Consider the following 20543-nt stretch of genomic DNA (forward strand, 5'->3'; position numbering starts at 1 on the left):
CGTTTGAAGAAGCCTCTCTAGCTATAGTTGTATTTATTAGTGAAAGCACGCCCTCTCACGTACCGAGGGAGATACTACAGCATGAAAAGAGTGTCCTCGCCATAAACACATGGTAGTGTCCCTCCGTATTCATGTTTTTACCCATAACTAAATACGGTCTTGGTTGTTTTGTATCGCTTTTGGTTGTGTCATGACTTCAAATGTATTCACTCAAAAAAGTTTGTGCACTCCAAATTATTTTGAAACTATGTCTTTTATTTATTAAGAATATTTTACCAGTCATATGCGCAGAATATAACAGAATATTTTACAGTAGTAATTGATATGTTTGTAAGCATTTCCCGCAAGATGAACAAAAGGCACCGCTGGGATTCGAACCCAGGATCTCCTGTTTACTAGACAGGCGCTTTAACCAACTAAGCCACGGCGCCGTTAAGCGCCCAATCTCAAATTACAGCTCAAATGCGTGTAATTCTAATATAGATTCCTTTAATATTACTATTTTGATAAGGTTACTGTACATATGTAACTTTCAAGAGTACGTATACGCCATATATACTGCTTTGTTTAGTCTAGCTCGAGTAACGTTCTTACCATTTGTCCTTACTTTAGCTGTCTAATAACAAAGTTAGCTTAGTTAGCTAGCCAGATAAGTAACTTATGATGGATACATTGGCCTGTAGTCTAATGAGAACAGTAGCTAGCCGTCATGAGTTATTTTGATATAAACCACCCGCATTCAAACACATGGAGGCGCCGGCAGGTGTCTGGTTGGAGCCTTCAGTCGACAGAACACACACTTCGTGACTAGGTTAGTGTTCTCCATGCGAGAGACAGAGAAAGGTTTCCCACATTCTTCACACTGAAAAACAACATGTCACTCTGTCATATCTGTACACTTCACCACACTCCATAACACGAGAAGAGTAGCACGCTGTACCTGGAGGATTTGAAAGCCCATTCCCTGTGCTGCCCTGGTCTCAATAACGGCGGGGATGTGCTCGGACTGCTCCATGTTCCACACGCGCACGGTACCATCCTACAGCACATAAAGTCGGAATAAACAACGGACGCAGTGCTTCAGGTCTACCATAACATCTATCCTCATCTAAACTAAATACACTGAAATATATCAAAGAAGCAACTTCCAGCAGCACTTTACGCTAACACTTCTTTTAAGTGGTGTTAATCATGTAGCGACAAATTGATAAATCTCCACAAATCAGAGCTCTACAATTCAACATATTAGAGAGCCCAATCACAGCTAACATTACTACAGAATAAAGATAAAAATTTCTTGATCCAGAGTAGCCTACTGCTTAACTTGTCGGATTCAAACTATGCATTGGCTAATTATGTTTCACCTTGGAGGATGATGCCACCCAGTTCTTATCAGCACTGATGTCGACATCTGTCACCCAATCCAAATGTCCCTTAGTAAGAAAATGTACAGAAATAATTTTCAGTAACATGCCAAATGCCATTATACAATTTCCCAGGCTATGACTGCTTGCTTACATTTGTTCAAATCAAAACAACCCATTTAATGTTGAGCTAAAAGAGAGCAGAGTACCTTCAGGGCCAGGATTCTACACAATCCTCTCATGTCCCACAGTGCTACGGTCTTGTCATATGCACCAGATACAAGAATGGAAGCTAAAAATCACATCATTTGAAGGTTAGGAACAAAGTGGGACCGCATGCTCCCTGCAACCATAATCAGAGACACATACCCCAACTCATGCCCTCAACAGCCATAACATACGCTCCCTGCAACTAAGATCAGAGACATTATTTCAGAGTATGGCTTTGTCTGATCACTCTGCACAATAAGATAATTGAACAAAGCGATGCAAAGGTTCCAGTGAATCAAATATATTTGGTCTGTCATACCACCTTCTCTGCAGGTTTTTCTCAACCCAGACATTGAGACCCACCAAATGGTTACACATTTTTGCTCCCAGTTGGGAACAGAGCAAAGCAGAGGAACCCTGAAGTGGGCCCTGAGGACTGGTTTGAGAAACACTACAACAGAGATCTGAGTTCTATCTAGCCACCACCAATCACATTACCCATGCAGTTTCGGTATTTTGTCTATCTGACCAGAATGTTTGAGTGCCACTGGTGGAGAAGATTTACTCAATCAGACAGGGGCATGAGGAGTACCATCGCTGGAGAAGGCACAGGAGCTGACGCTGCCCTCGTGGCCTTCGCAGAGCCGCAGGCCGCCTCTGGTGCGGAACGAACCCGTCTGCACGTCCCACAGCTGCAGAGTGCGGTCCCACGATGCCGTACACAAGTGGCGGCCGTCACGGGTGAAGCAGCAGCTGGAGATGACGTTTGTGTGGCCGCTGGGTGGAGGGAAGTGAGGGATTCACATAACACATTTATGAAGAAGCTACTGCGTGCATTAAAAACCCATCCGACGTAGAGTTATCTGTACCTGTTAATGGTCAGAGTGGTTTTCTGAGAGAAGAGGTCCCATAATTTAATGAACCTGTCCACTGATACGCTGGCCAAGTGCTGACTCCGAGCATCAAACTGACAGCTCATCACAGTGGACGTATGATGGCCTGAGAGACAGAAAGAATCCGACACTTACAGTCTTGCTGTCTTCGTGTCAATGTGGGGATCGGGATGAGTTTCCCAAAAGCACTAAAGACACAAACACTATTGCAAAATGGCAGACTGACTTTCTTTTGAAACAAACTCTCACAGTGATACTCCCAGCTTCTTATCAGGAACATCATTAATGTCACACAGACAGAAGTGAGAATTAGGGTTCTGCACACCCTACAGTCTTGATCTACATGGCCCAGCGCTGCCAAGTCTTTGTGTTGTGTCGATTACCATGTGTGTTCACTGTTAATTCCCTTGTGTGTAGTCACCCCCCTCCGTTAGTCCGTTACACCTCACTCACCTCATTAATGCGTGTTATTAAACACTCTTGTTTGGTGTGCGCACGAGCAGGCACTGTTCTCACGCTGTCCTAGCCCTGGTTCGGATCACTCATATGGTGCTATCATGACACTGCCCTATTGTCTTTGTGTATCCTCATCTTTATCGTTTGTAGTGTCTTTGTTGACTGTGTTTAATAAACATTGTTGATTCACTGGCTCATGCTGGCATCCCATCCATCGCCCTCAGTACGACACTAAGTGAGAGTCACATGTCCAGTATCCTTGACTTTTAGAGCTCAAATACATGTGACCAGCAGCCACACATAGGGACACATCTCCCCTAACACTTCCAGTTGTGTAGGCAAGAATTACACAGCAAGTTGGAAGTGGTCATCATTAATGACAGGACAAAGCGACTCTAAAACTTAGTGATATCGATTAAATGTATGACATCTACTATATCTCCAGTGACATGAAAAAGAATGTTGTACCATAATTCCTAAAGTAAATACACATACATAGAGACCTATATGTTAACTACATTTGAATTTATTACAAAAAAAGAATGACAAAACAACAACTTGGTCCCACAGGTGGTGGGGTGTTGGGGAAATCAGTGACCTACAACGTTTGACCAGAGGCAGTAGCTGGAGAATACTCAAATACAGCATTTTAATGCAAGTTTTCCTGTATGGTAAGAATGGCAATAAAAATCATTCATGAATAGCTGCTTGGATCTGGATTACGTTGCAGTAATATGGATGTGAAAGTTGGAATAACGCAATCTTTGCCAGTGGTAACAATTGAAACATATTTAGTGTTAAATATAATTATCATAATCAGAGAAAGCATTGTGATAAAAACCTGTTGCCCAGCTCTAATTAGACACAATGTGACACGAGTCCTCTACCTGTCATGTAATGCAGTCTCTTCCCTGTGTCCACACAGTTGAGGTAAAGAGCATTTTCTGTGTCTGAAGCAGAGGCAACATACTTCCCATCCCCCGACACGCTGCATGACATCAACAACCCCCCCTGCGTTACTGTCCACTGAAATACACACATACACACACACACACAAATATGCAGAAACACACAGACTGTGTTACTACATGCCTAACTTTTAGATTTCTTGTGTCATTTGATCTGCTTTCACCATCTTACCCATCAGCAAAGTGGAACTAAAGAAATATAAAAAAGATGGAATGGAATATGAATGAGGGTTTGAATAATTCACCAGTATTTTGCCAGTCTCCAGGTCCCACACATTTATATTCTTGTCCCAGGAGGATGTTACCACTCTGAGGGAGGCCAGGACAGACAAAAAGAGAAAGACCTTTCAAGGGAATGTCTAATACAGAATATCACATATGTCTCCTGTGATTGAGAGTGACTGGAGAAACAGCAGGGGAGACTAGAAATGCAGTGTTATTGTAATGTTATTACATTACCCTGGCTGTGAAATTCCATTTACATACAAACCATGTCAGATATCCTTAGGCAAAAGGGTGGACTACATTAACTATCTGAGCCTACGTCATACTGTAGGACAAAGATTTCATCAGCATTTAGCTCAGTAATGGTAATAACACAAAGTGATATCAGCGGGTGCTGTTGTGAAAGGAACTGATTACAGGGGCAAAGTGACTCCCCACAGATAGTTCTCTGCTTCCAGTGTTGCCTGGCAACAGCGTCTATGGCAGCAGGGTGTGCAAACAAAGGGTCGTGTAATAAAAGGCCCGGACAGGGGAGAGTGGAATCGGAGCCCATGGCACGCGAGACACTCGGCTGAAGTGCACAATGGCGAGGCATTTTGTTTAAGGGGTAAACGGGTTTTAGATGCCTTTGGACTGGAAGAGTTTCTATTAAGCCAAGTTACTGACCATATAATGCTGTTCTGTCTTAAGCACTGAGTGACACAAATATATTAAAGTGAACAGATTAAATCAAAATAATAAAACATACAATTACATTGGGATAGTGTGATAATAGTAATAAACACTACATGTCAGATTTAGTCTCTCTATGAAGAGGACAGACTCATACAGTCACACAACGAAATATGTCACAGTGCAAATCTGTGTTGTGACATGTTAATAGTGGCTCGATTAAGGACCTGATTCACTTCCCTCACAAGGAAATATCACCAGTGTCTTATAACAGTTTGAATGGTTTTATTATCTAAAGGCATGTCATAGGAAAGACCTTCATGGGTCTTTTCACCTTTTATCATGGAAATAGAGATAAATTCTCACAACGCTTCTGTATGTGTGTGCAGGCTGATCCTCGTGAGAGAGAGAGAGGTCTGTTAGCAGGTGCCCTCTGTACTACCACTTTCTCTACCTGTTTTTCTCTGGCACTAAGTGGCACCCAGTGATAACTGCTGAGTGTCCACCTTTCAACACCATCAGTGGAGTTCCCTTCTCCACATCCTACAAAGAGAAACAGAATAATATATAATATTATTCTAATATATTCTAATTCTAATAAATTATATTAATCCTAATATAATAATTATATATATAGGAGTTGTCTATTACATTACTTTGGAGAAATCACAAGAAGGTTTGCTGATTAATGACATATTTATTTGCATAGCCAGTTATTGCTATGGCAAAAATGAAAGTAGGAAATTCAAAGGAAAATAACTGATCTACACTATTGGAACTTCAGAACCTTGTGGAATGAATGCAATGATCTAAACATCTACGTATTCATATATATGCTGTTTCCTCCTATTCATTCAGAAGCACTTTGCTTGCACAGCTGATGAAGGACTTCTGTTCAAAACTCCTGCCCTTGTGATGAAATATTTCTGTCCTGTCTGAAACTTTACTACAATTTTTTAACCTCTATCTCATTTAGCCCAGATGAAAAAAAACAGAAAACAAAAAGCTTGAGGTTCACACTATATGTCACAACGGGAAGTGTCCGATCTCTGGTTTGTTGTTTAATCAGACCCAGAATATCGCAGTCTTGTCATGGGAGCTGGTGAGAAGTCGGGTGTCATGGAAACAGAAGTGGCAGCTGGTGACAGAATCCTCATGTCCTCTTAACACCTTTACAGGGATCTACATGAAAGACAGACCATCAAGAAAGCAATCACTAAAGAAACCATAAATGTTGAGGGCACCACCTCAACATAAACTGCACAGCTGTTGATCGTAAAGCAATTTAATTAATGGGATCGTGGGATCAGCTCATTTTATTAGCTGATAGTTTTGCCCAGAGAGCATCTGTCCTCAGATGCCTAACCTCAGCTAGTTAGGTATGCACCAACGATGCACCTGTGTTTGTGCAGGTTGCATCAGTAGGCCTACTGCATATCTATGTTGGCACTGTGTTAGCATCAGTCTGTGGTTAACACCGACTATATGAAGCACGGCACCTTTTATTCGAGTCTTATGTAATTGCAAAATGAAAAGTCATCCCTCTGTATCTCAGCACGAATGAACTTTATAAGTGAATTCTTGACAAAAGCAGCCAATGCTTCACACTGTAGGGACAACGGGGTTTTGATTAGCACTGTAGGAAAGTGATGGTGTGCAAGACGAATCCTCATATTGGTCTTCATTATGACTACAACTCACTCTAAAGTTACTGTAATAACATTTTTCTAGTCAGCTTTATGGTAACAAAATAAAGCTGATACATGTTTCAAGTAATAAAACATTTAAATGACGGTAGAAATGCCATTTAAATAAACGCATAGAAGCGTTTTTGTTACAAACCTGTGCAAGCGCCTCGTGTTCCCACAATGGGGCAACATCTCTCTTCTCTTCAACCACAGGCTCATCCAGCGCCAAAGGATCAATGTTTCCTCTGGACATGTCTGCTAGAAATCTGTAATGATCGTTTTGCGAACTACATGTTTGTCCCTTCAAACAAATCACATGTCCGTCTTAAACTCCAACAGAAACACGCGGTAACTCACTTTGAGCCATTTTAATCAAGTCGTTGCGCAGCGCACGCCGTTTCCATAGTAACAGGCCTCGACTCAGCGGAGAAGACAACGAATTTGTTAGTCACGTTTAACCGGAATCGTTTCCGACGTATAAACTATTCATCAACCACTCACTTCATTATATACAGCTACGTCGAACTTAAAGGTGCGTTTAGGTATACAGTTACAAACTATGAACCATCTGCTGCCAGCCACTCAGCCGTTCATCACAGGTGTTGTTGACCACACCCAGCAGAGAGACTGACACGGTTGTGCCGGTGGAGGCTGCTGAGATGAGACACGCCATGCATGTGACTACTGACTAGTCTATTAACACACACCTACAAGATGTTTTATTAAACAAGTGTTTCCAATAAAGTTGGTAATGAGGGTATTTAAAATGCATTAGTGACCAATACATAGTGTGGAGGAGCTTTATTCAAAGTAACTTTATTTAAAAGTCACATAAGTTTGCAAGGTATTTTCTTAATTTTGCTAGATTTCAAGATCAGCACAGTAGTCATTTACAGGTATCATTCCCTTAAAGTATGTACTGTAGTAAAATCCTCACGGAGGATAGGTTATCCTTCTCAAATAAATCACTTCTTTCCACGAAGACTTTTTAACCTGATTGAGAGAAAGGGTAGGAGGGGACGGGAGGGAGAGAATGTGTTATTCTCCTGGCTGGCACTGAACAGGCAACTAATTAAAATACTTTACACAGCAAATACATTTAAATTAGATTAAAGACATGAATCTATTTGATGAAGTAGGTAGATGATGAATTGATGGATAAACTATAGCTGGTATAAAGGCTAAAATTAGAGGATGATGATGTACATTATGGCTAAATAACAGCTGAACAGTTAAAGAACCACTGGTATAAAGGCTACAATCAGATTGTGTACATTATAGCTAAAGAACAGCTGAACAGTTAAAGAACCGCTGGTATAAAGACTACAATCCGAAGATGTACATTATGGCTAAAGAACAGCTGAACAGTTAAAGAACAGCTGGTATAAAGGCTACAATCAGATGATGTACATTATGGCTAAAGAACAGCTGAACAGTTCAAGAACAGCTGGTATAAAGGCTACAATCAGATGATGTACATTATGGCTAAAGAACAGCTGAACAGTTGAAGAACAGTTGGTATAAAGGTTAAGACCAGGACCTGTGAAGCAGCCTCTCCGTGCAGGCCTCCTCCACCTCAGCATCGTCGTCGCTCTCAGAGTCAGAGTTGTCGGAGCTGGTGTCAGAGTCCTCCGCTTTCTTTTTTTTCTTCTTCTGCTGCTGCTTTCCTTTATGCTTCTTCTTACTCTTCTTCTTATGCTGGAAGAGATGAAGAACGAGAAAAGGGGGAGACAGATGAACAGAATTTCCCTCCACATCTCCATGGAAACAGCAAGCTGGTTATGGTCTGCTTCCCAAGGCCTGAGAGTGAGAGCTGACTGTACCTTCCTCTCTTTGCGGTGTTTGTGTTCTTTCTTGGCTTTGTGCTTGTGCTTCTTGGACTTCTCCTCCTGTGTGGGTAATGAAGATGAAGGGAACACTAGCCCTGGAAGCAGAGACAGGGAAAGACTTGACAAACAAATTCCTCTGTACAGGCAGACTCAAGAACAACAAAGAGACATCAAAGCTCCAAATATTTCTGGCAACATAGAGGGGGGAAAAAAGACTCCTGGCACTGTTGCAGAGGCTTTGCATTACAATTGAACGATGCGATTCAGCCCATACAAGTCTCCAACCTTACCAATTTTCTTGGTGTAGCAATCTGACATCTGACTGTTAGACTCATCACATTAACACATTGTTCTGTAGGATCTATACCACAAGGATCTCATCTTGTCTATGATAATTTCATACAAATAATGAGGCAGTATGAGCAAAACGAGCACATTTATTTGGCCGTTGGAATGCTGGCGTTAAGGACAGTGACTGACCAGGAGGGGGCAGTCTGGGCCCAAACTCCTCATTGTCAGGATCTCCAGACTGCACAGAAGGAACAGCTGATGCATCCTTCTGCTCTTCCTTCTCTGAGAGCGCCTTGGACTCTGAAAAGTGCAAGCAATATTCAGTTGGAATGAAGGTTTTTGGACTGTTTTAATCTCATCTCCAACTTAAAAGTGACCTCCATTTTCCAACATTCTAAGGACACCTGCCTGTCATAGTGCTTGATGGGGGAGGAGCCTCCGTTGAAACAGGTGGAGCAAACATGTTGACACTTGCAGCAATTGGTTCATTTATCTGGGGCTCCACTTCCTGTTCCTCTTCTTCGCCGCTGTCTTCCTCAGAGGAAGACGAGCTCTTCTCATCAGAAGAGCTGGCAAAGATGGCCTTGAACAGGTCCATTGGAGGTCTAACCTCTTCCTCATCCACCCCATCATCATCATCATCTTCAGTCTGCTTTGCTGTCTTCTCAGCCACAGGATCAGTTGTTTTAGACTAGGATGGAAGAGTGTTTAATAATTAAAGACCTTACTGCAGAGTATGAGAGCCTCACACTAAGACTTGAAAGCAGAGATGTGTGAGTAATGGTGTAGTATTTGGACGGTGCTGTATGAGTGAAGGAGGTGTACTTGGGCGTCGCTGTGTGAATGATGGAGGTGTGTTTGGGTGGTGCAGTGAGTGATGGAGGTGTATTTGGGCGGTGCTGTGTGAGTGAAGGAGGTGTATTTGGGCGGTGCTGTGTGAGTGATGGAGGTGTATCCGGGCTGTTCTGTGTGAGTGATGGTGGTGTATCTGGGTGGTGCAGTGAGTGGTGAAGGTGTATTTGGGCGGTGCTGTGTGAGTGAAGGAGGTGTATTTGGGCGGTGCTGTGTGAGTGATGGAGGTGTATCCGGGCTGTTCTGTGTGAGTGATGGTGGTGTATCTGGGCGGTGCAGTGAGTGGTGGAGGTGTATCTGGGCGGTGCAGTGAGTGGTGGAGGTGTATCTGGGCGGTGCTGTGCGAGTGATGGAGGTGTATCTGGGCGGTGCTGTGCGAGTGATGGAGGTGTATCTGGGCGGTGCTGTGCGAGTGATGGAGGTGTATCTGGGCGGTGCTGTGCGAGTGATGGAGGTGTATCTGGGCGGTGCTGTGCGAGTGATGGAGGTGTATCTAGGCGGTGATGTGTGAGTGATGGAGGTGTATCTGGGCGGTGCTGTGAGAGTGATGGAGGTGCATCTGGGCGGTGCTGTGAGAGTGATGGAGGTGCATCTGGGCGGTGCTGTGAGAGTGATGGAGGTGTATCTGGGTGGTGCACTGAGTGATGGAGGTGTATTTGGGTGGTGAAGTGAGTGATAGGTGGTGTATCTGGGTGGTACTGTGTGAGTGATGGAGGTGTATTTGGGTGGTGAAGTGAGTGATGGGTGGTGTATCTGGGTGGTACTGTGTGAGTGATGGAGGTGTACCTGGGTCGTGGCTGTGGTGTCCGCAGCGGTCTGCTCCTGTTTGGCTGCACTCACTTCACTTCGCGCTTCACTGATGAACTTGCTGAGCGGGTCTTTAGGCTGTGCATCCTGGCCAGCCACATCCCACCTGGAGCGTTTGCCAGTGGCCGTAGGGGAGGGGCTGGGTGCAGGGCCAGCAGCTGACCCCGAGGCAGGCTGAGAGCTCCCACTGTCTTCCGTTACAGACAGGAAGTTGAACACGGAGAACTTATCTCGCTTCACTTTGGGCATGCCCACTATACTCGAGCTGTCAATCAGACATACCAAACAGTTTACAAAGGCAAGTTTATCAATCTGTTCACATTCAACACACTTCGGGTGGAGGGAGCGGTGCACAGATCTTACCCAGGATAAGGGTCTGGGACGTTAAACCTCCTGCACAGTAATTTATCAGGGTGCCACTCAAAGGTATCTCTGGTGAGTTTCCCAAACATCTTCATTTTCACTGCTGCCTGCTTATCATCCACATCATTCTACGAATCAAACACAAATACACACACACACCACTATTTATTAAACCACTATTTACTAAAAAGCTAACTCTGAATTGATAATCCATTTTAAACTACATCAAACTATACCAATGGCCAATGTCTCTAGGAAATATAAAGGTGGCGTGGCCGACCTCCTGATCTCGAGCCACTTCCACAGTGTCCGTGCTGTCCTCGTGTTTAGCGCGGGTGAAGCGTGTGGAGAGTGAGGAGTGACTCGGCTTGTAGAGCACGGCGGCGCGCACAAACTCCTCTCGCTCACGACCCCGCTCCCACTCGGTCATCGCCAGGTCCAGACTCGACTCCAAAGCATCTGGACAGATGGCACGCGCGCACACACACACACACACACACGTTAGGTTCGACATTCGCATGGTCACCGCACACGAGACTTCAATCCACAGCACGTTAATGTAATGATGCTGGGAATTTTCGTTTATTCCTTGAGCAGATGAAACGCTGGATTCTGGACCTTTATCGCCCTGTTTGAGGCGGCTGATGTAGAGGTCGTAACGGGCCTGTTTGGCGGGGTTCTTCTCAAACGGCTTGAAGGTCTGGCTGGCGTTAGCTGTGGGGCTGGACCATGCACGCAGGGCGAGCTGTGCGGGGTCTGAAGCCTGGAGCTGGGCCGGCGGGGGTCCCTGTGAGGCAGGGAGAGGGGACTGTTCGCCCGTGGCCTTGAAGCGGCTGGAAAGGGCCTGAAGGGCGGAGGCTCTGGCGGCTGCCACCACGGCCGCACGGCCCTCAGGAGAGGCCATGTCTCCCGGTGCTTTCCTGTCCTCTACTGCCTTACGGATCTCACCAAGTCTCTCTCGGTCCTTACTGTCCAAGAGCTCAAACACAGAGCTAGGGCCTGTTCAAGACAGACACGCACACAGACACAGAGTAACAGTAAATAAAAACATGAACGAATCCTATACTGCTGTATGCCAAATTAAGGATATTCCACACTGAGCACACTGCACCAAATAGGTTTACCACAATAAAAATATATGTATCTACATGTAGTAAACATGATCTGTATTTGGCATGCTTTCTTAATCATTTCATTAACTGGTTTCATAGTTTTTGTTTTTTGACTGCATTCAGTGTGCAACGTGACAGTAGAGAGATCAATGGCTTGCACATGTTAACATGTGTGGTGAACAAAGTGATTTGTAATCAGGATTTAGGTTTGAGCACATGAACATATTGGAATTTATAATAAACAGTGGTAAAATTTATATATGCATGTTACATACACACACACACACACACACACACACACACACACACACACACACACACACACACACACACACACACACACACACACACCTTTACCTTGTAGGGTGTTCTCTCCCAGCATTTCTCTCCTCTGGGTGGAGTCCAGCGCGTGGCGTCCCTTTTGTGGTGCATCCTGGGATAGGTGTCCACGAGAAGCCTGCAACGCCTGAGCCACCACTGGGCTGACAGAGGACAGGTCCACCACTGGCCGGAAATAATGCACCGGCCGGAAATCACGTGGCAGAACTGGCGGAGGAAACACCTAGGCAAAGGGTCAGAGAGGCATCAGGCAGCAACTATTTAACACCTAGGCAAAGGGTCAGAGAGGCATCAGGCAGCAACTATTTAACACCTAGGCAAAGGGTCAGAGAGGCATCAGGCAGCAACTATTTAACACCTAGGCAAAGGGTCAGAGAGGCAGGCAGTAACTATTTATCACCTAGGCAAAGGGTCAGAGAGGCAGGCAGCAACTATTTAACACCTAGGCAAAGGGTCAGAGAGGCAGGCAGCAACTATTTAACAGAACTTTTGAAGTTACGATTGTTTGAGGTACATACACGTTATAATAGTACAGTTTGTGTTTCAGCCTTAGTGTTCCCACATTGTGTATCCAAAAACATATCACTTTTGATTAATGTCAACAGCATATAAGAAACACATACCGTTTTGACCTCCGTGATAGTGGAAGCCAAGGTGAAACCTTCCAAAATCTTTCCCACATATGCGGCATCATTTTTTGAGTCTGGATTTAAAAATTTCAAATTCCATCAAGCAATTCATAAGGGCAGTAAAGATGACAGATCTGAGACTGCCTGGCTGTTATTTAACAGATGCTAGAAGATTAATTAATCATCCATGACAGCATCACTATTTCTCATAACTGCTCTATGTTACAGAAGACTAAACTGACATCTGCTTGCTTGTTCCCCAAAGACACAGAGGCCATTTTCACATGCACTGTATAGCATCTCACTACATATGAATTATGGCGGTGTGAGAAACAACATCGAGGACTTCAGACTCCCCATTCTTTTTGTTGCGGTACTGCTGTGGGGCGGTCCATCCATAGAGCCCGCCCCCTGGCTCCTCTCCTCCCAGCTCCGCATCATAGTTGGACATGGTATCTTTGTGGTAGATATCATCATCATCCTCTTCCATTGCACCCACTCCAAATGCCTTCATACAAATCCACAACAGCAACAGAACAGATTCTTTATATATTACATATAATAACATAATTAATATTCTTGATAACTGTGTAATAGTCTTTTAACAAAATGCTACATACACCTCACCTGCCCTGTGATTCCACGCTGTCCACGTTGCTTTCCTAACTTCCTGTCTCCAAACAGACTGGACCTATCAGAATCCAGTGTGAACAAGTTTATATGCCCCATCCCTGAAGTGCTACCAAGGGCCTGTAGTGGGTCAAGCCCTCGGTAACCCAGGCCATGTAGGTCATCTTTAGGAGTGAAATCCACTGGGGTCACATCTTTAGGGGCGAATGTCACATTCTCTGGTGCAAACTCATCCTCATTCTAGATAAAAGATGAAGAAGTTGAAAGTGAAAGTTGAATTTCACTATTATATTTCTTAATAGATGTTTGTTTACAGAGTCACAACAGAAATGCAAAACTACAGTACAGCCTAGTACAGTACAGCCATAAAAAGAACTTTGACACCACAAAATTCATAAGCTTATGTCTTTAAATTGACTACAGCTGAAGTGAATTATATATTGAAATCAGGTGTGAATATCAGTGAATTAAATTATTATATAGTACCAATTTATCAACCGTACTGGCTCTATAAAACAAATAAAAAAAACCTCAAATATTCAGCATGGTAGTAATGATAGTGTGACACAAAAAAACACCTCAGATTCTTCGGATCCACTGGGTGGTAAAGCACATCCATAAACTTTGGCATCTGTAATAACCAACAAGCCAGAAATGATTCATCAATCATCACTTGCCTAAGAATACGTGGCTGGTTATGACAGCCCCACAGGCTATGACAGAACATATATTAGAGTTGACCTGGGTCTTGTTTCCTTGGTCTCCTCTTCACCCTGGGACCGACCCCTTGCCCATCCTTCCAGCCCATTTTCCTGAGCAGCTGCACCCCTATAGAAGGCCTGCCGTAAACCCACAAACAGAGTACTAAATTATACATGACATGGAAATATGCTCCAACTGAAGTTCTCATAATGCACAAAAAATAAATAAAAATGGTTATGGCACAGGATGTAAAAAGACAGACATCATATATGATCTGATATGTATTGCATATATGATGTTGTAACATTCATGCGTGTTCCTCCAGATCACCCAGAACATCATCTACCCTTTAGATTACTGTTGCCATGAAAATCTCAGTAACTGTTCAGTTTCAACATCAAAGTTTGAAAAATTGCATACAGGTTTTCACCTAGAGATTATCCACCCAACTCTAATATAACACACCTGCCACTAATATTTGGATGCACCTGGTTTAGCTGCTCTGCTAGGTCTGAACTTTGCAAGCAACAGGTCTTCCAGGACAGGGCTAGACACAACTTGTGTTAGGTGGTAAGGCAGTAAAGTACCGTGTGGGTGCAATCAGCTCTTCCAGCAGAGTGTCTCCTGGAATGAGTGCAGAGAGGGAGCTGATGGCCCGGGCTTTGTCCTTGATCTGGTCTGGCCTCCCAGAAGCAAACTCTTCAGTGGTAGTGATCTCCCGTGGCGCAATACCATGCTCACCAAAATCCTTTGGTACAAGATGATTTTTCAGGGATCAGGAAACACTGGCCATGTGACTATAACTGGGTCATTTATCTGGAACTATCTGAGAGAAACAAATTAAGCCTGATCTTATACAAGCATACACCATAATTAGAAGTTTGTAAAAAAAAAGTGTCTCTAAACCTAGTCTTAGTCTGTGTGTAGAAAGAGATGATATATATATATATATATATCATACAAGTTACGAAAGACTCATGAGGTAGACATATGTTCAAATGTATTAATTGCATCCAATTTCTTTGACAACATGTGATGCATTTGGATGAGGGTCTGTGCAGATGCTTAAAAGGTTTTGAATTACCAACTCTTATAGAATGCATTTACTCTGTAAGAATATCTTGCCCCATGACTGTATGAACGAGATCACACAAAGCACAATATTACACTTTTTATTATACACACATTATACATACTTCGTCGTCCATGAAGTCCTCGGGCCTGGCGGCATGTTTATCTGCCTTCTGCTGTCGCGACGACACAAACGTGGATGGTGTCCAGCCTACACAGGGCCCATTGAAAGTTGAGAGGTACCACCTAGTGCAAGCCTTCATCAAAACACCACACCCGAACTATTGGAAACTATAAATGACTATATTTATGAATGGTTCTAACTCACCTTCTTTCGACCCAACAGTGTTGAAGTATCCAGCAGAGAAGCCACCTGTAAAGGCGCCGTGAAACCTCTTGTAACGGCCTTTCTCATCCTTAACCGTCTGGTCCTGCACAGGTATCGGCTTTCGAATAGGTTCATCTAAAACAATAATACATTAACGTGAATGTGGGTGCATTACACACAGTTATGAAACTAATCATCTCATCTGCCTATCTGTAGATGGCTGGACCACAGAGAACCACTGTAGGTAGATGCTAGCTACAGTTAGCCAGTTAGCTATTTTGCAGTCATTTAGTTTACACATAACAAACATGCTTGACAGACTTGGATATGTACCGCAGTTAAAGACTCGCAGTTTTAAAAATCACCCATTGTATGGCATGGAAAATACTTGACTTCGACATTTTAAAACGTTAAAAATGTTTCTAACCTTCTTCAAAAGGCTCCAAGGGAGTTCCATAACTCACAAAATCTTCATCACTCTCTCCATCGGACGCCATGTTTGTGTGCACTACGGTGGCCGCAGAGGTACAGACACCAGACAGGCAAATAACTTGAGACAACGATGTGTCTTAAAGTTCTAATTATATCTGTTAAATCACAATAAAGCTTGTGGTGTTTTTATACGAGTGTGACAATGTTGAGCTACTATAGGACAATAAAACGAGTTCTTATACATTTCTTGTAGGATAACGAAAACTCAGAGGTACTTATGAATGTTGTTGATTTTGACTGTGAAGCGAGATTGTCCTTTTTATCCTTTCATATTTTTATTTTGTCATATTCATATATTCTTTTTTTGGCGCAAAACTGCCAGTCCCCTCTGTACCAATATACTGTAATTACAGAAATATTCATAATTTTATCTTGTTGAACAATAGTTTTTTACAAACTACGGGTTGAGCAGAGGTAAGCGGAAATGACGCGTTTGGGCGGGAACAAGTATTTGTTTATATTCGTACGGGAGTAGCTGGCCAACACTTACGGTTGCTGCTGTTCAAGTGGAAACTTGGAAGGAATTTTGACATTTTATCCGAACCAGACCACTGATGCCTACAACTAAGGGACGAATTAAAACAACGTCATTTAAGGACAAATATGATGCGTAAAAAGCTAAGACCTGAAGCGCTGACGCCATCATACTTAAGGTTTGGTATCTACATGTCATCCTTAGATAGTTACAGTCGCCGTTTGCATAGTCCTGTCTGCTTTAGCTGTCGGACCTGCAGCTTTAACCGCTCTGAGCTGATTTACTGATTGTGTATTTTCTCATTTAACAGTTCAATTGGAAGAGAGAAGTCGATCGCGTCCACCGCGCATGCGCCGTTCCATGTAGACCTCTGGTTCTGTTTCACTGTGCAGAACTGGATACTGGACTTTGGGAGGCCCATTGTGATGGTGAGTAATATTTCTGCACCATCGTTGAGACCTTTCTTTTTAAAACCTACCCAGGTTACATTAATACATGTTGATTCATGGTCTTTTAAAAGAAGCACTACTCTGCCGTTTAGTTCACATCAATTGCGTTACTTGGCAACCGTGCCACCCAATATTACCACAATGAAGCTGTCCGCTCGCAGCCGTGACCAAACATAACTACATATTAGCCCCCTTCCCTCCTTCACTCCCCTTGGGTAACATTAGGCTTCTGAAAAATGTTTTTAGATACATTCAAACTTCTTTATTGGCATAATTCTCGCAGGTGTAGTTGTAAGCCATGACTAAGTATTGAAGCTCTAAATGAAGATCATTTCGTGGCTGGGCTTAAACCATTCAGAGCTCGACCCTATGACACCCCTGGGCAATTTGTAGAATTAATGTCATGATTAAGCACAACAAACAAATAAATTAATTAATCAAATAAAAGTGGACGGAACGGGCTTCCATAGACTTCTATGGGTGCACACAGCCCTGCCATCTCGTGTCTTGTATGCGGAGTGGTGTAACCTGTGGTAATTGTGATCATCTGGCAAGCGCTTTGGACTTGTGAGGACAATTGTTCTTCGTGATTATAGGAACAAAGATGCGCTTCTCTGGTTTACGAACACGTCATGAGTCTGACGTGTTATAGTATGGGCCTTTGTCAAAAAAAAGTTGTAAGAAAACTTGGTGAAATGTTGTTTTCTACCTTCTACAAATGTTTGTTACGGAATCTTCCATATTGTTATGAATTTTAAATGCACTTTGCTATGTAATAGGTAGACAACGTAATAAACAAGTAACAAAGTTCAAAATACCAATTTTTGTTTAGATTATATTGCCCCTGGATTGGTTCCCTCTGAACAAACCAAGTGCTGGAGATTACTTCCACATGGCCTACAACGTCATCACGCCATTTCTACTGCTCAAGGTTCCATTAGATTCTTGTGTACCTGGACAACTAATGACAAGTAGCCTGCTTAATTTTGATACCTAAGGATGGTAGTGAATAAATGATTTTAAGTTAAATATAATGTGCAATTATTACAGTTCCAATGAAACGATACACTTGTAATTGAGATTTAATAATGCTTTAAAGCACTACTATGAGGCCGGCTCTGTGCAACCATAGCACTTTCATTACTCTGTGTTGCAGCTGATTGAGCGAAGCCTCACTACACTCCCGCGGTCTGCAGTATACCTGAGCATCATCACCTTCGTTATGGGGGCCAGCATCCACCTGGTGGGAGACTCCGTCAACCACCGCCTCATTCTCAGTGGCTATCAGAACCACTTGTCCGTCCGAGAGAACCCCATCATAAAAGACCTGAAACCCACCTCCCTGGTATATTCATCACACCAAAGATAAAATGGGAAATAATTAGCACTTGAGCCCTAAGTAAGGTTTGATTATCAGTATTTTGTAAGGCATGTAAAGTCACTTAAAGCCATTTATCTTCAGCAAATCTTTTGCATCGTTCCCCATTTCTGTTTAGCAACTATTTTCATTCTGATATCCACATATTAATGTTAAACTGGTGTTATACCTGATTAATTTTTTGTCTTAATTTTCAGATCGACTCCTTTGAGCTCTTGTATTACTATGATGAGCACTTGGGTCATTCCATGTGGTAGGTTGTATCTCTCTCTTTCTCTCTCAAAACCTTTCCATTTTGGTGTGGATACCCATTATAACAAAACATTTATTTTATTTGTCCTCTCATAGTCTCTTAATTCAATGTGCTGAACAATGTACAGTATATTTGATAATGGATGTACCAGTTATAGTAAAATGTGATGCTCAGTACATACACTATCACAATATAACATTGGTGCTGACTTCACTGACTTCAATAATCTACGTCCAATGTCTAATTTACCTTTCATTTCTAAAATTCTGGAGAAAATACTTATCACATAACAACCTCTATGAACACTTCCAGTCTGGTTTCCAAATCAAATCAAATCAAATCCAGCGTCTGTAAACTGCATCCTGGTTTCATTGCAGGTATATTCCGTTCTTCTTCATCTTTTTCCTCTACTTTACCGGCTGCTTCACACAAGCCAAAGAGGAGTCGATGCCAGACTCTGGTTGGCTACTTCTGGGCCCCAGTGCTCTCTATTATTGGTTAGTACATTTAGAGGAACCAGCTGTTGAAATCTGTTGCTGTGATTGGTTCAGGAAATACATAAAACATATTCATTTGGAAGTATTAAAAGCCTGAATACAAGTGTGCCGTTTTTAAAACGATAACATGTTTGCTGCCTTGCAGGTACTTGGTGACCGAGGGCCAGATCTTTGTTCTGTACCTCTTCACGTTCTTTGCCATGGCTGCCACGGTGATGCGTCAGAAGCGTCTGGGCTACACACTGGACAGTAACGGACGCTTCCTCCTCTACAACTTCATCTTAACCCTGGGCTTGGTGGTCCTTTGGGTGGGCTACCTCTGGAACGACAGCGTTCTGCGCAAGAAATACCCTGGTATCATCTACGTACCAGAGCCCTGGTCCTACTACACCTTACACATCAAAGGTAGTTAGGCCTCCTGGAACAGGTTACCACTGAGAATAGTCAGTTAATGGTGTGTGTGTGTGTGCGCTGCCATTGCATTGAAATGTCGTGTTTTTCAAATGAAGAAAAAGGAGCCCTCCCAGGGGGATGGCTGTATTAGTGTGGCGAAGAAAATGAATGCTGTAAAGCCACTTTGTGGTACATGAAAAGGTCATTTTACAGTAATGCGCTGTAATAATTAGTTGTTGCACTGGCAGAATTGTCTTGCATAAGAGCCGACAGAAAGGTACTGTGAAGTGTTCCATTCTGAATGTGTCTCTGTTTTCATCACACAGCAGTATTCCATTTATTTTTTTAAAGTTATATTTATTAATACACATTGCTCCACATATTTCCCTTTATATGTGCTGATTGGGTCCACTTTAGTATTAATCTGAAAGGATTTCAGTTATTGTTAGATTTTAAGTATTGTCTTAAAAACAAATAAAATCAGCATAGCAGGACCACATCCTGTGAACTGAGAATGATGCATGGAGTTTTCTTTCTAAAGGAACTAAAGTGTACCAAATTAAACTCAAGAATTATCCTGCAGGGCCACTGACATAGCTTTTTTTGTCTTAGCTGCCCTACAGATTCAGTGTCCTGTTCGTTTTTGCAAATATATGAACTGTATTGTAAAAGTGTACTGTATTGCTGTACCATATTTGAACATTCTGGTCATATTTGTAAAACATACCTGAATGAGTGCTGATCTGGGATCAGTATTTGTCTTTTGTTTTTTCCTAGATCAGTACTTTATTAATCAATGAAAACATGCACTGAATGTTCACTTTCAGTTCAAATTTAGTTAAAGTATATGTGGGTATATTGCAAACTTTATTGGACAATTTTCTAGATTTAAGCCTCATCTTGGACTTAAGTTTCAAATGAATTATTTAAAGTTTTAACTGAGCATAACTACATGTTTTGTATTAATATTGCATTCAGTGCAACAATATTTTGTAACTTTTAATCATAAAAGTTATATCTTCAAGTTTTGTTGCTTTGTAAACTTTGTTTATATAAGAAACACTGTTACCACTACATATTTTTGAAATTAAGAAATAGTTGCTAAATTTTCAATACATCTGTGCAGTTTCCTATTAGTATCTTTGCAGAAGCTATTTGACACAGTTCTGCTTCCCTG

General features: G+C 42.5%; 3 protein-coding genes and 1 non-coding gene across 5 annotated transcripts; 1 reads left to right on the plus strand and 3 right to left on the minus strand.

The window, feature by feature from the left end:
• Nucleotides 1–276: 276 nt before the first annotated feature.
• Nucleotides 277–7110, minus strand: LOC143510168 (WD repeat-containing protein 88-like). 2 transcript variants are annotated; one of them, XM_076999232.1, is made up of 11 exons: nt 6631–7110; nt 5860–5970; nt 5243–5331; nt 4137–4200; nt 3811–3949; nt 2444–2573; nt 2167–2351; nt 1574–1656; nt 1365–1433; nt 941–1039; nt 277–862 (listed from the first exon to the last, which is right to left on the minus strand). In XM_076999232.1, exons 1-11 carry the CDS (start codon nt 6727–6729, stop codon nt 740–742), a joined length of 1191 nt encoding a protein of 396 aa, XP_076855347.1. In that variant the 5' UTR covers nt 6730–7110; the 3' UTR covers nt 277–739. The 2 variants fall into 2 exon arrangements, with proteins under 2 accessions (XP_076855347.1, XP_076855355.1); XM_076999240.1 differs by having other exon boundaries at nt 5809–5970; nt 6631–6668.
• trnat-agu (transfer RNA threonine (anticodon AGU)) lies at nt 358–431 on the minus strand. The gene has a single exon. It is a non-coding gene; the product is annotated as a tRNA-Thr (tRNA).
• Nucleotides 7111–7262: 152 nt separating the features above from the next.
• On the minus strand, nt 7263–16015 carry gpatch1 (G patch domain containing 1). Its single transcript, XM_076999198.1, has 19 exons — nt 15857–16015; nt 15430–15564; nt 15227–15312; nt 14618–14778; nt 14070–14167; nt 13907–13959; nt 13326–13568; nt 13056–13206; nt 12693–12772; nt 12088–12292; nt 11237–11617; nt 10899–11077; nt 10619–10746; nt 10235–10520; nt 9005–9287; nt 8786–8896; nt 8300–8400; nt 8017–8174; nt 7263–7469 (listed from the first exon to the last, which is right to left on the minus strand). Exons 1-19 carry the CDS (start codon nt 15924–15926, stop codon nt 7442–7444), a joined length of 2937 nt encoding a protein of 978 aa, XP_076855313.1. The 5' UTR covers nt 15927–16015; the 3' UTR covers nt 7263–7441.
• Nucleotides 16016–16350: 335 nt separating this feature from the next.
• On the plus strand, nt 16351–20390 carry cln6a (CLN6 transmembrane ER protein a). The gene is made up of 7 exons (XM_076999297.1): nt 16351–16574; nt 16707–16824; nt 17678–17776; nt 18002–18190; nt 18421–18476; nt 18854–18973; nt 19119–20390. Exons 1-7 carry the CDS (start codon nt 16525–16527, stop codon nt 19384–19386), a joined length of 900 nt encoding a protein of 299 aa, XP_076855412.1. The 5' UTR covers nt 16351–16524; the 3' UTR covers nt 19387–20390.
• Nucleotides 20391–20543: the final 153 nt, after the last annotated feature.

This window comes from Brachyhypopomus gauderio, chromosome 1 (assembly GCF_052324685.1).
Source record: "Brachyhypopomus gauderio isolate BG-103 chromosome 1, BGAUD_0.2, whole genome shotgun sequence".
Lineage (NCBI taxonomy): Eukaryota > Metazoa > Chordata > Actinopteri > Gymnotiformes > Hypopomidae > Brachyhypopomus > Brachyhypopomus gauderio.

What these genes read in the sequence shown, in the direction of transcription:
- LOC143510168 (XM_076999232.1), bottom strand. Translation starts at nt 6,729, where the DNA reads ATGTCCAGAGGAAACATTGATCCTTTGGCGCTGGATGAGCCTGTGGTT. An exon ending in TGGAGACTGGCAAAATACTG is followed by an intron (nt 3,950 to 4,136) that starts GTGAATTATTCA and finishes TGTGTATTTCAG; the next exon opens with TGGACAGTAACGCAGGGGGG. An exon ending in GTAGAATCCTGGCCCTGAAG is followed by an intron (nt 1,434 to 1,573) that starts GTACTCTGCTCT and finishes TTTCTTACTAAG; the next exon opens with GGACATTTGGATTGGGTGAC.
- gpatch1 (XM_076999198.1), bottom strand. Translation starts at nt 15,926, where the DNA reads ATGGCGTCCGATGGAGAGAGTGATGAAGATTTTGTGAGTTATGGAACT. An exon ending in AGCGTGGAATCACAGGGCAG is followed by an intron (nt 13,207 to 13,325) that starts GTGAGGTGTATG and finishes ATTTGTATGAAG; the next exon opens with GCATTTGGAGTGGGTGCAAT. An exon ending in GTCCCAGACCCTTATCCTGG is followed by an intron (nt 10,521 to 10,618) that starts GTAAGATCTGTG and finishes TCTGATTGACAG; the next exon opens with CTCGAGTATAGTGGGCATGC.
- cln6a (XM_076999297.1), top strand. Translation starts at nt 16,525, where the DNA reads ATGATGCGTAAAAAGCTAAGACCTGAAGCGCTGACGCCATCATACTTA. An exon ending in CTGACGCCATCATACTTAAG is followed by an intron (nt 16,575 to 16,706) that starts GTTTGGTATCTA and finishes CTCATTTAACAG; the next exon opens with TTCAATTGGAAGAGAGAAGT. An exon ending in CGCCATTTCTACTGCTCAAG is followed by an intron (nt 17,777 to 18,001) that starts GTTCCATTAGAT and finishes TCTGTGTTGCAG; the next exon opens with CTGATTGAGCGAAGCCTCAC.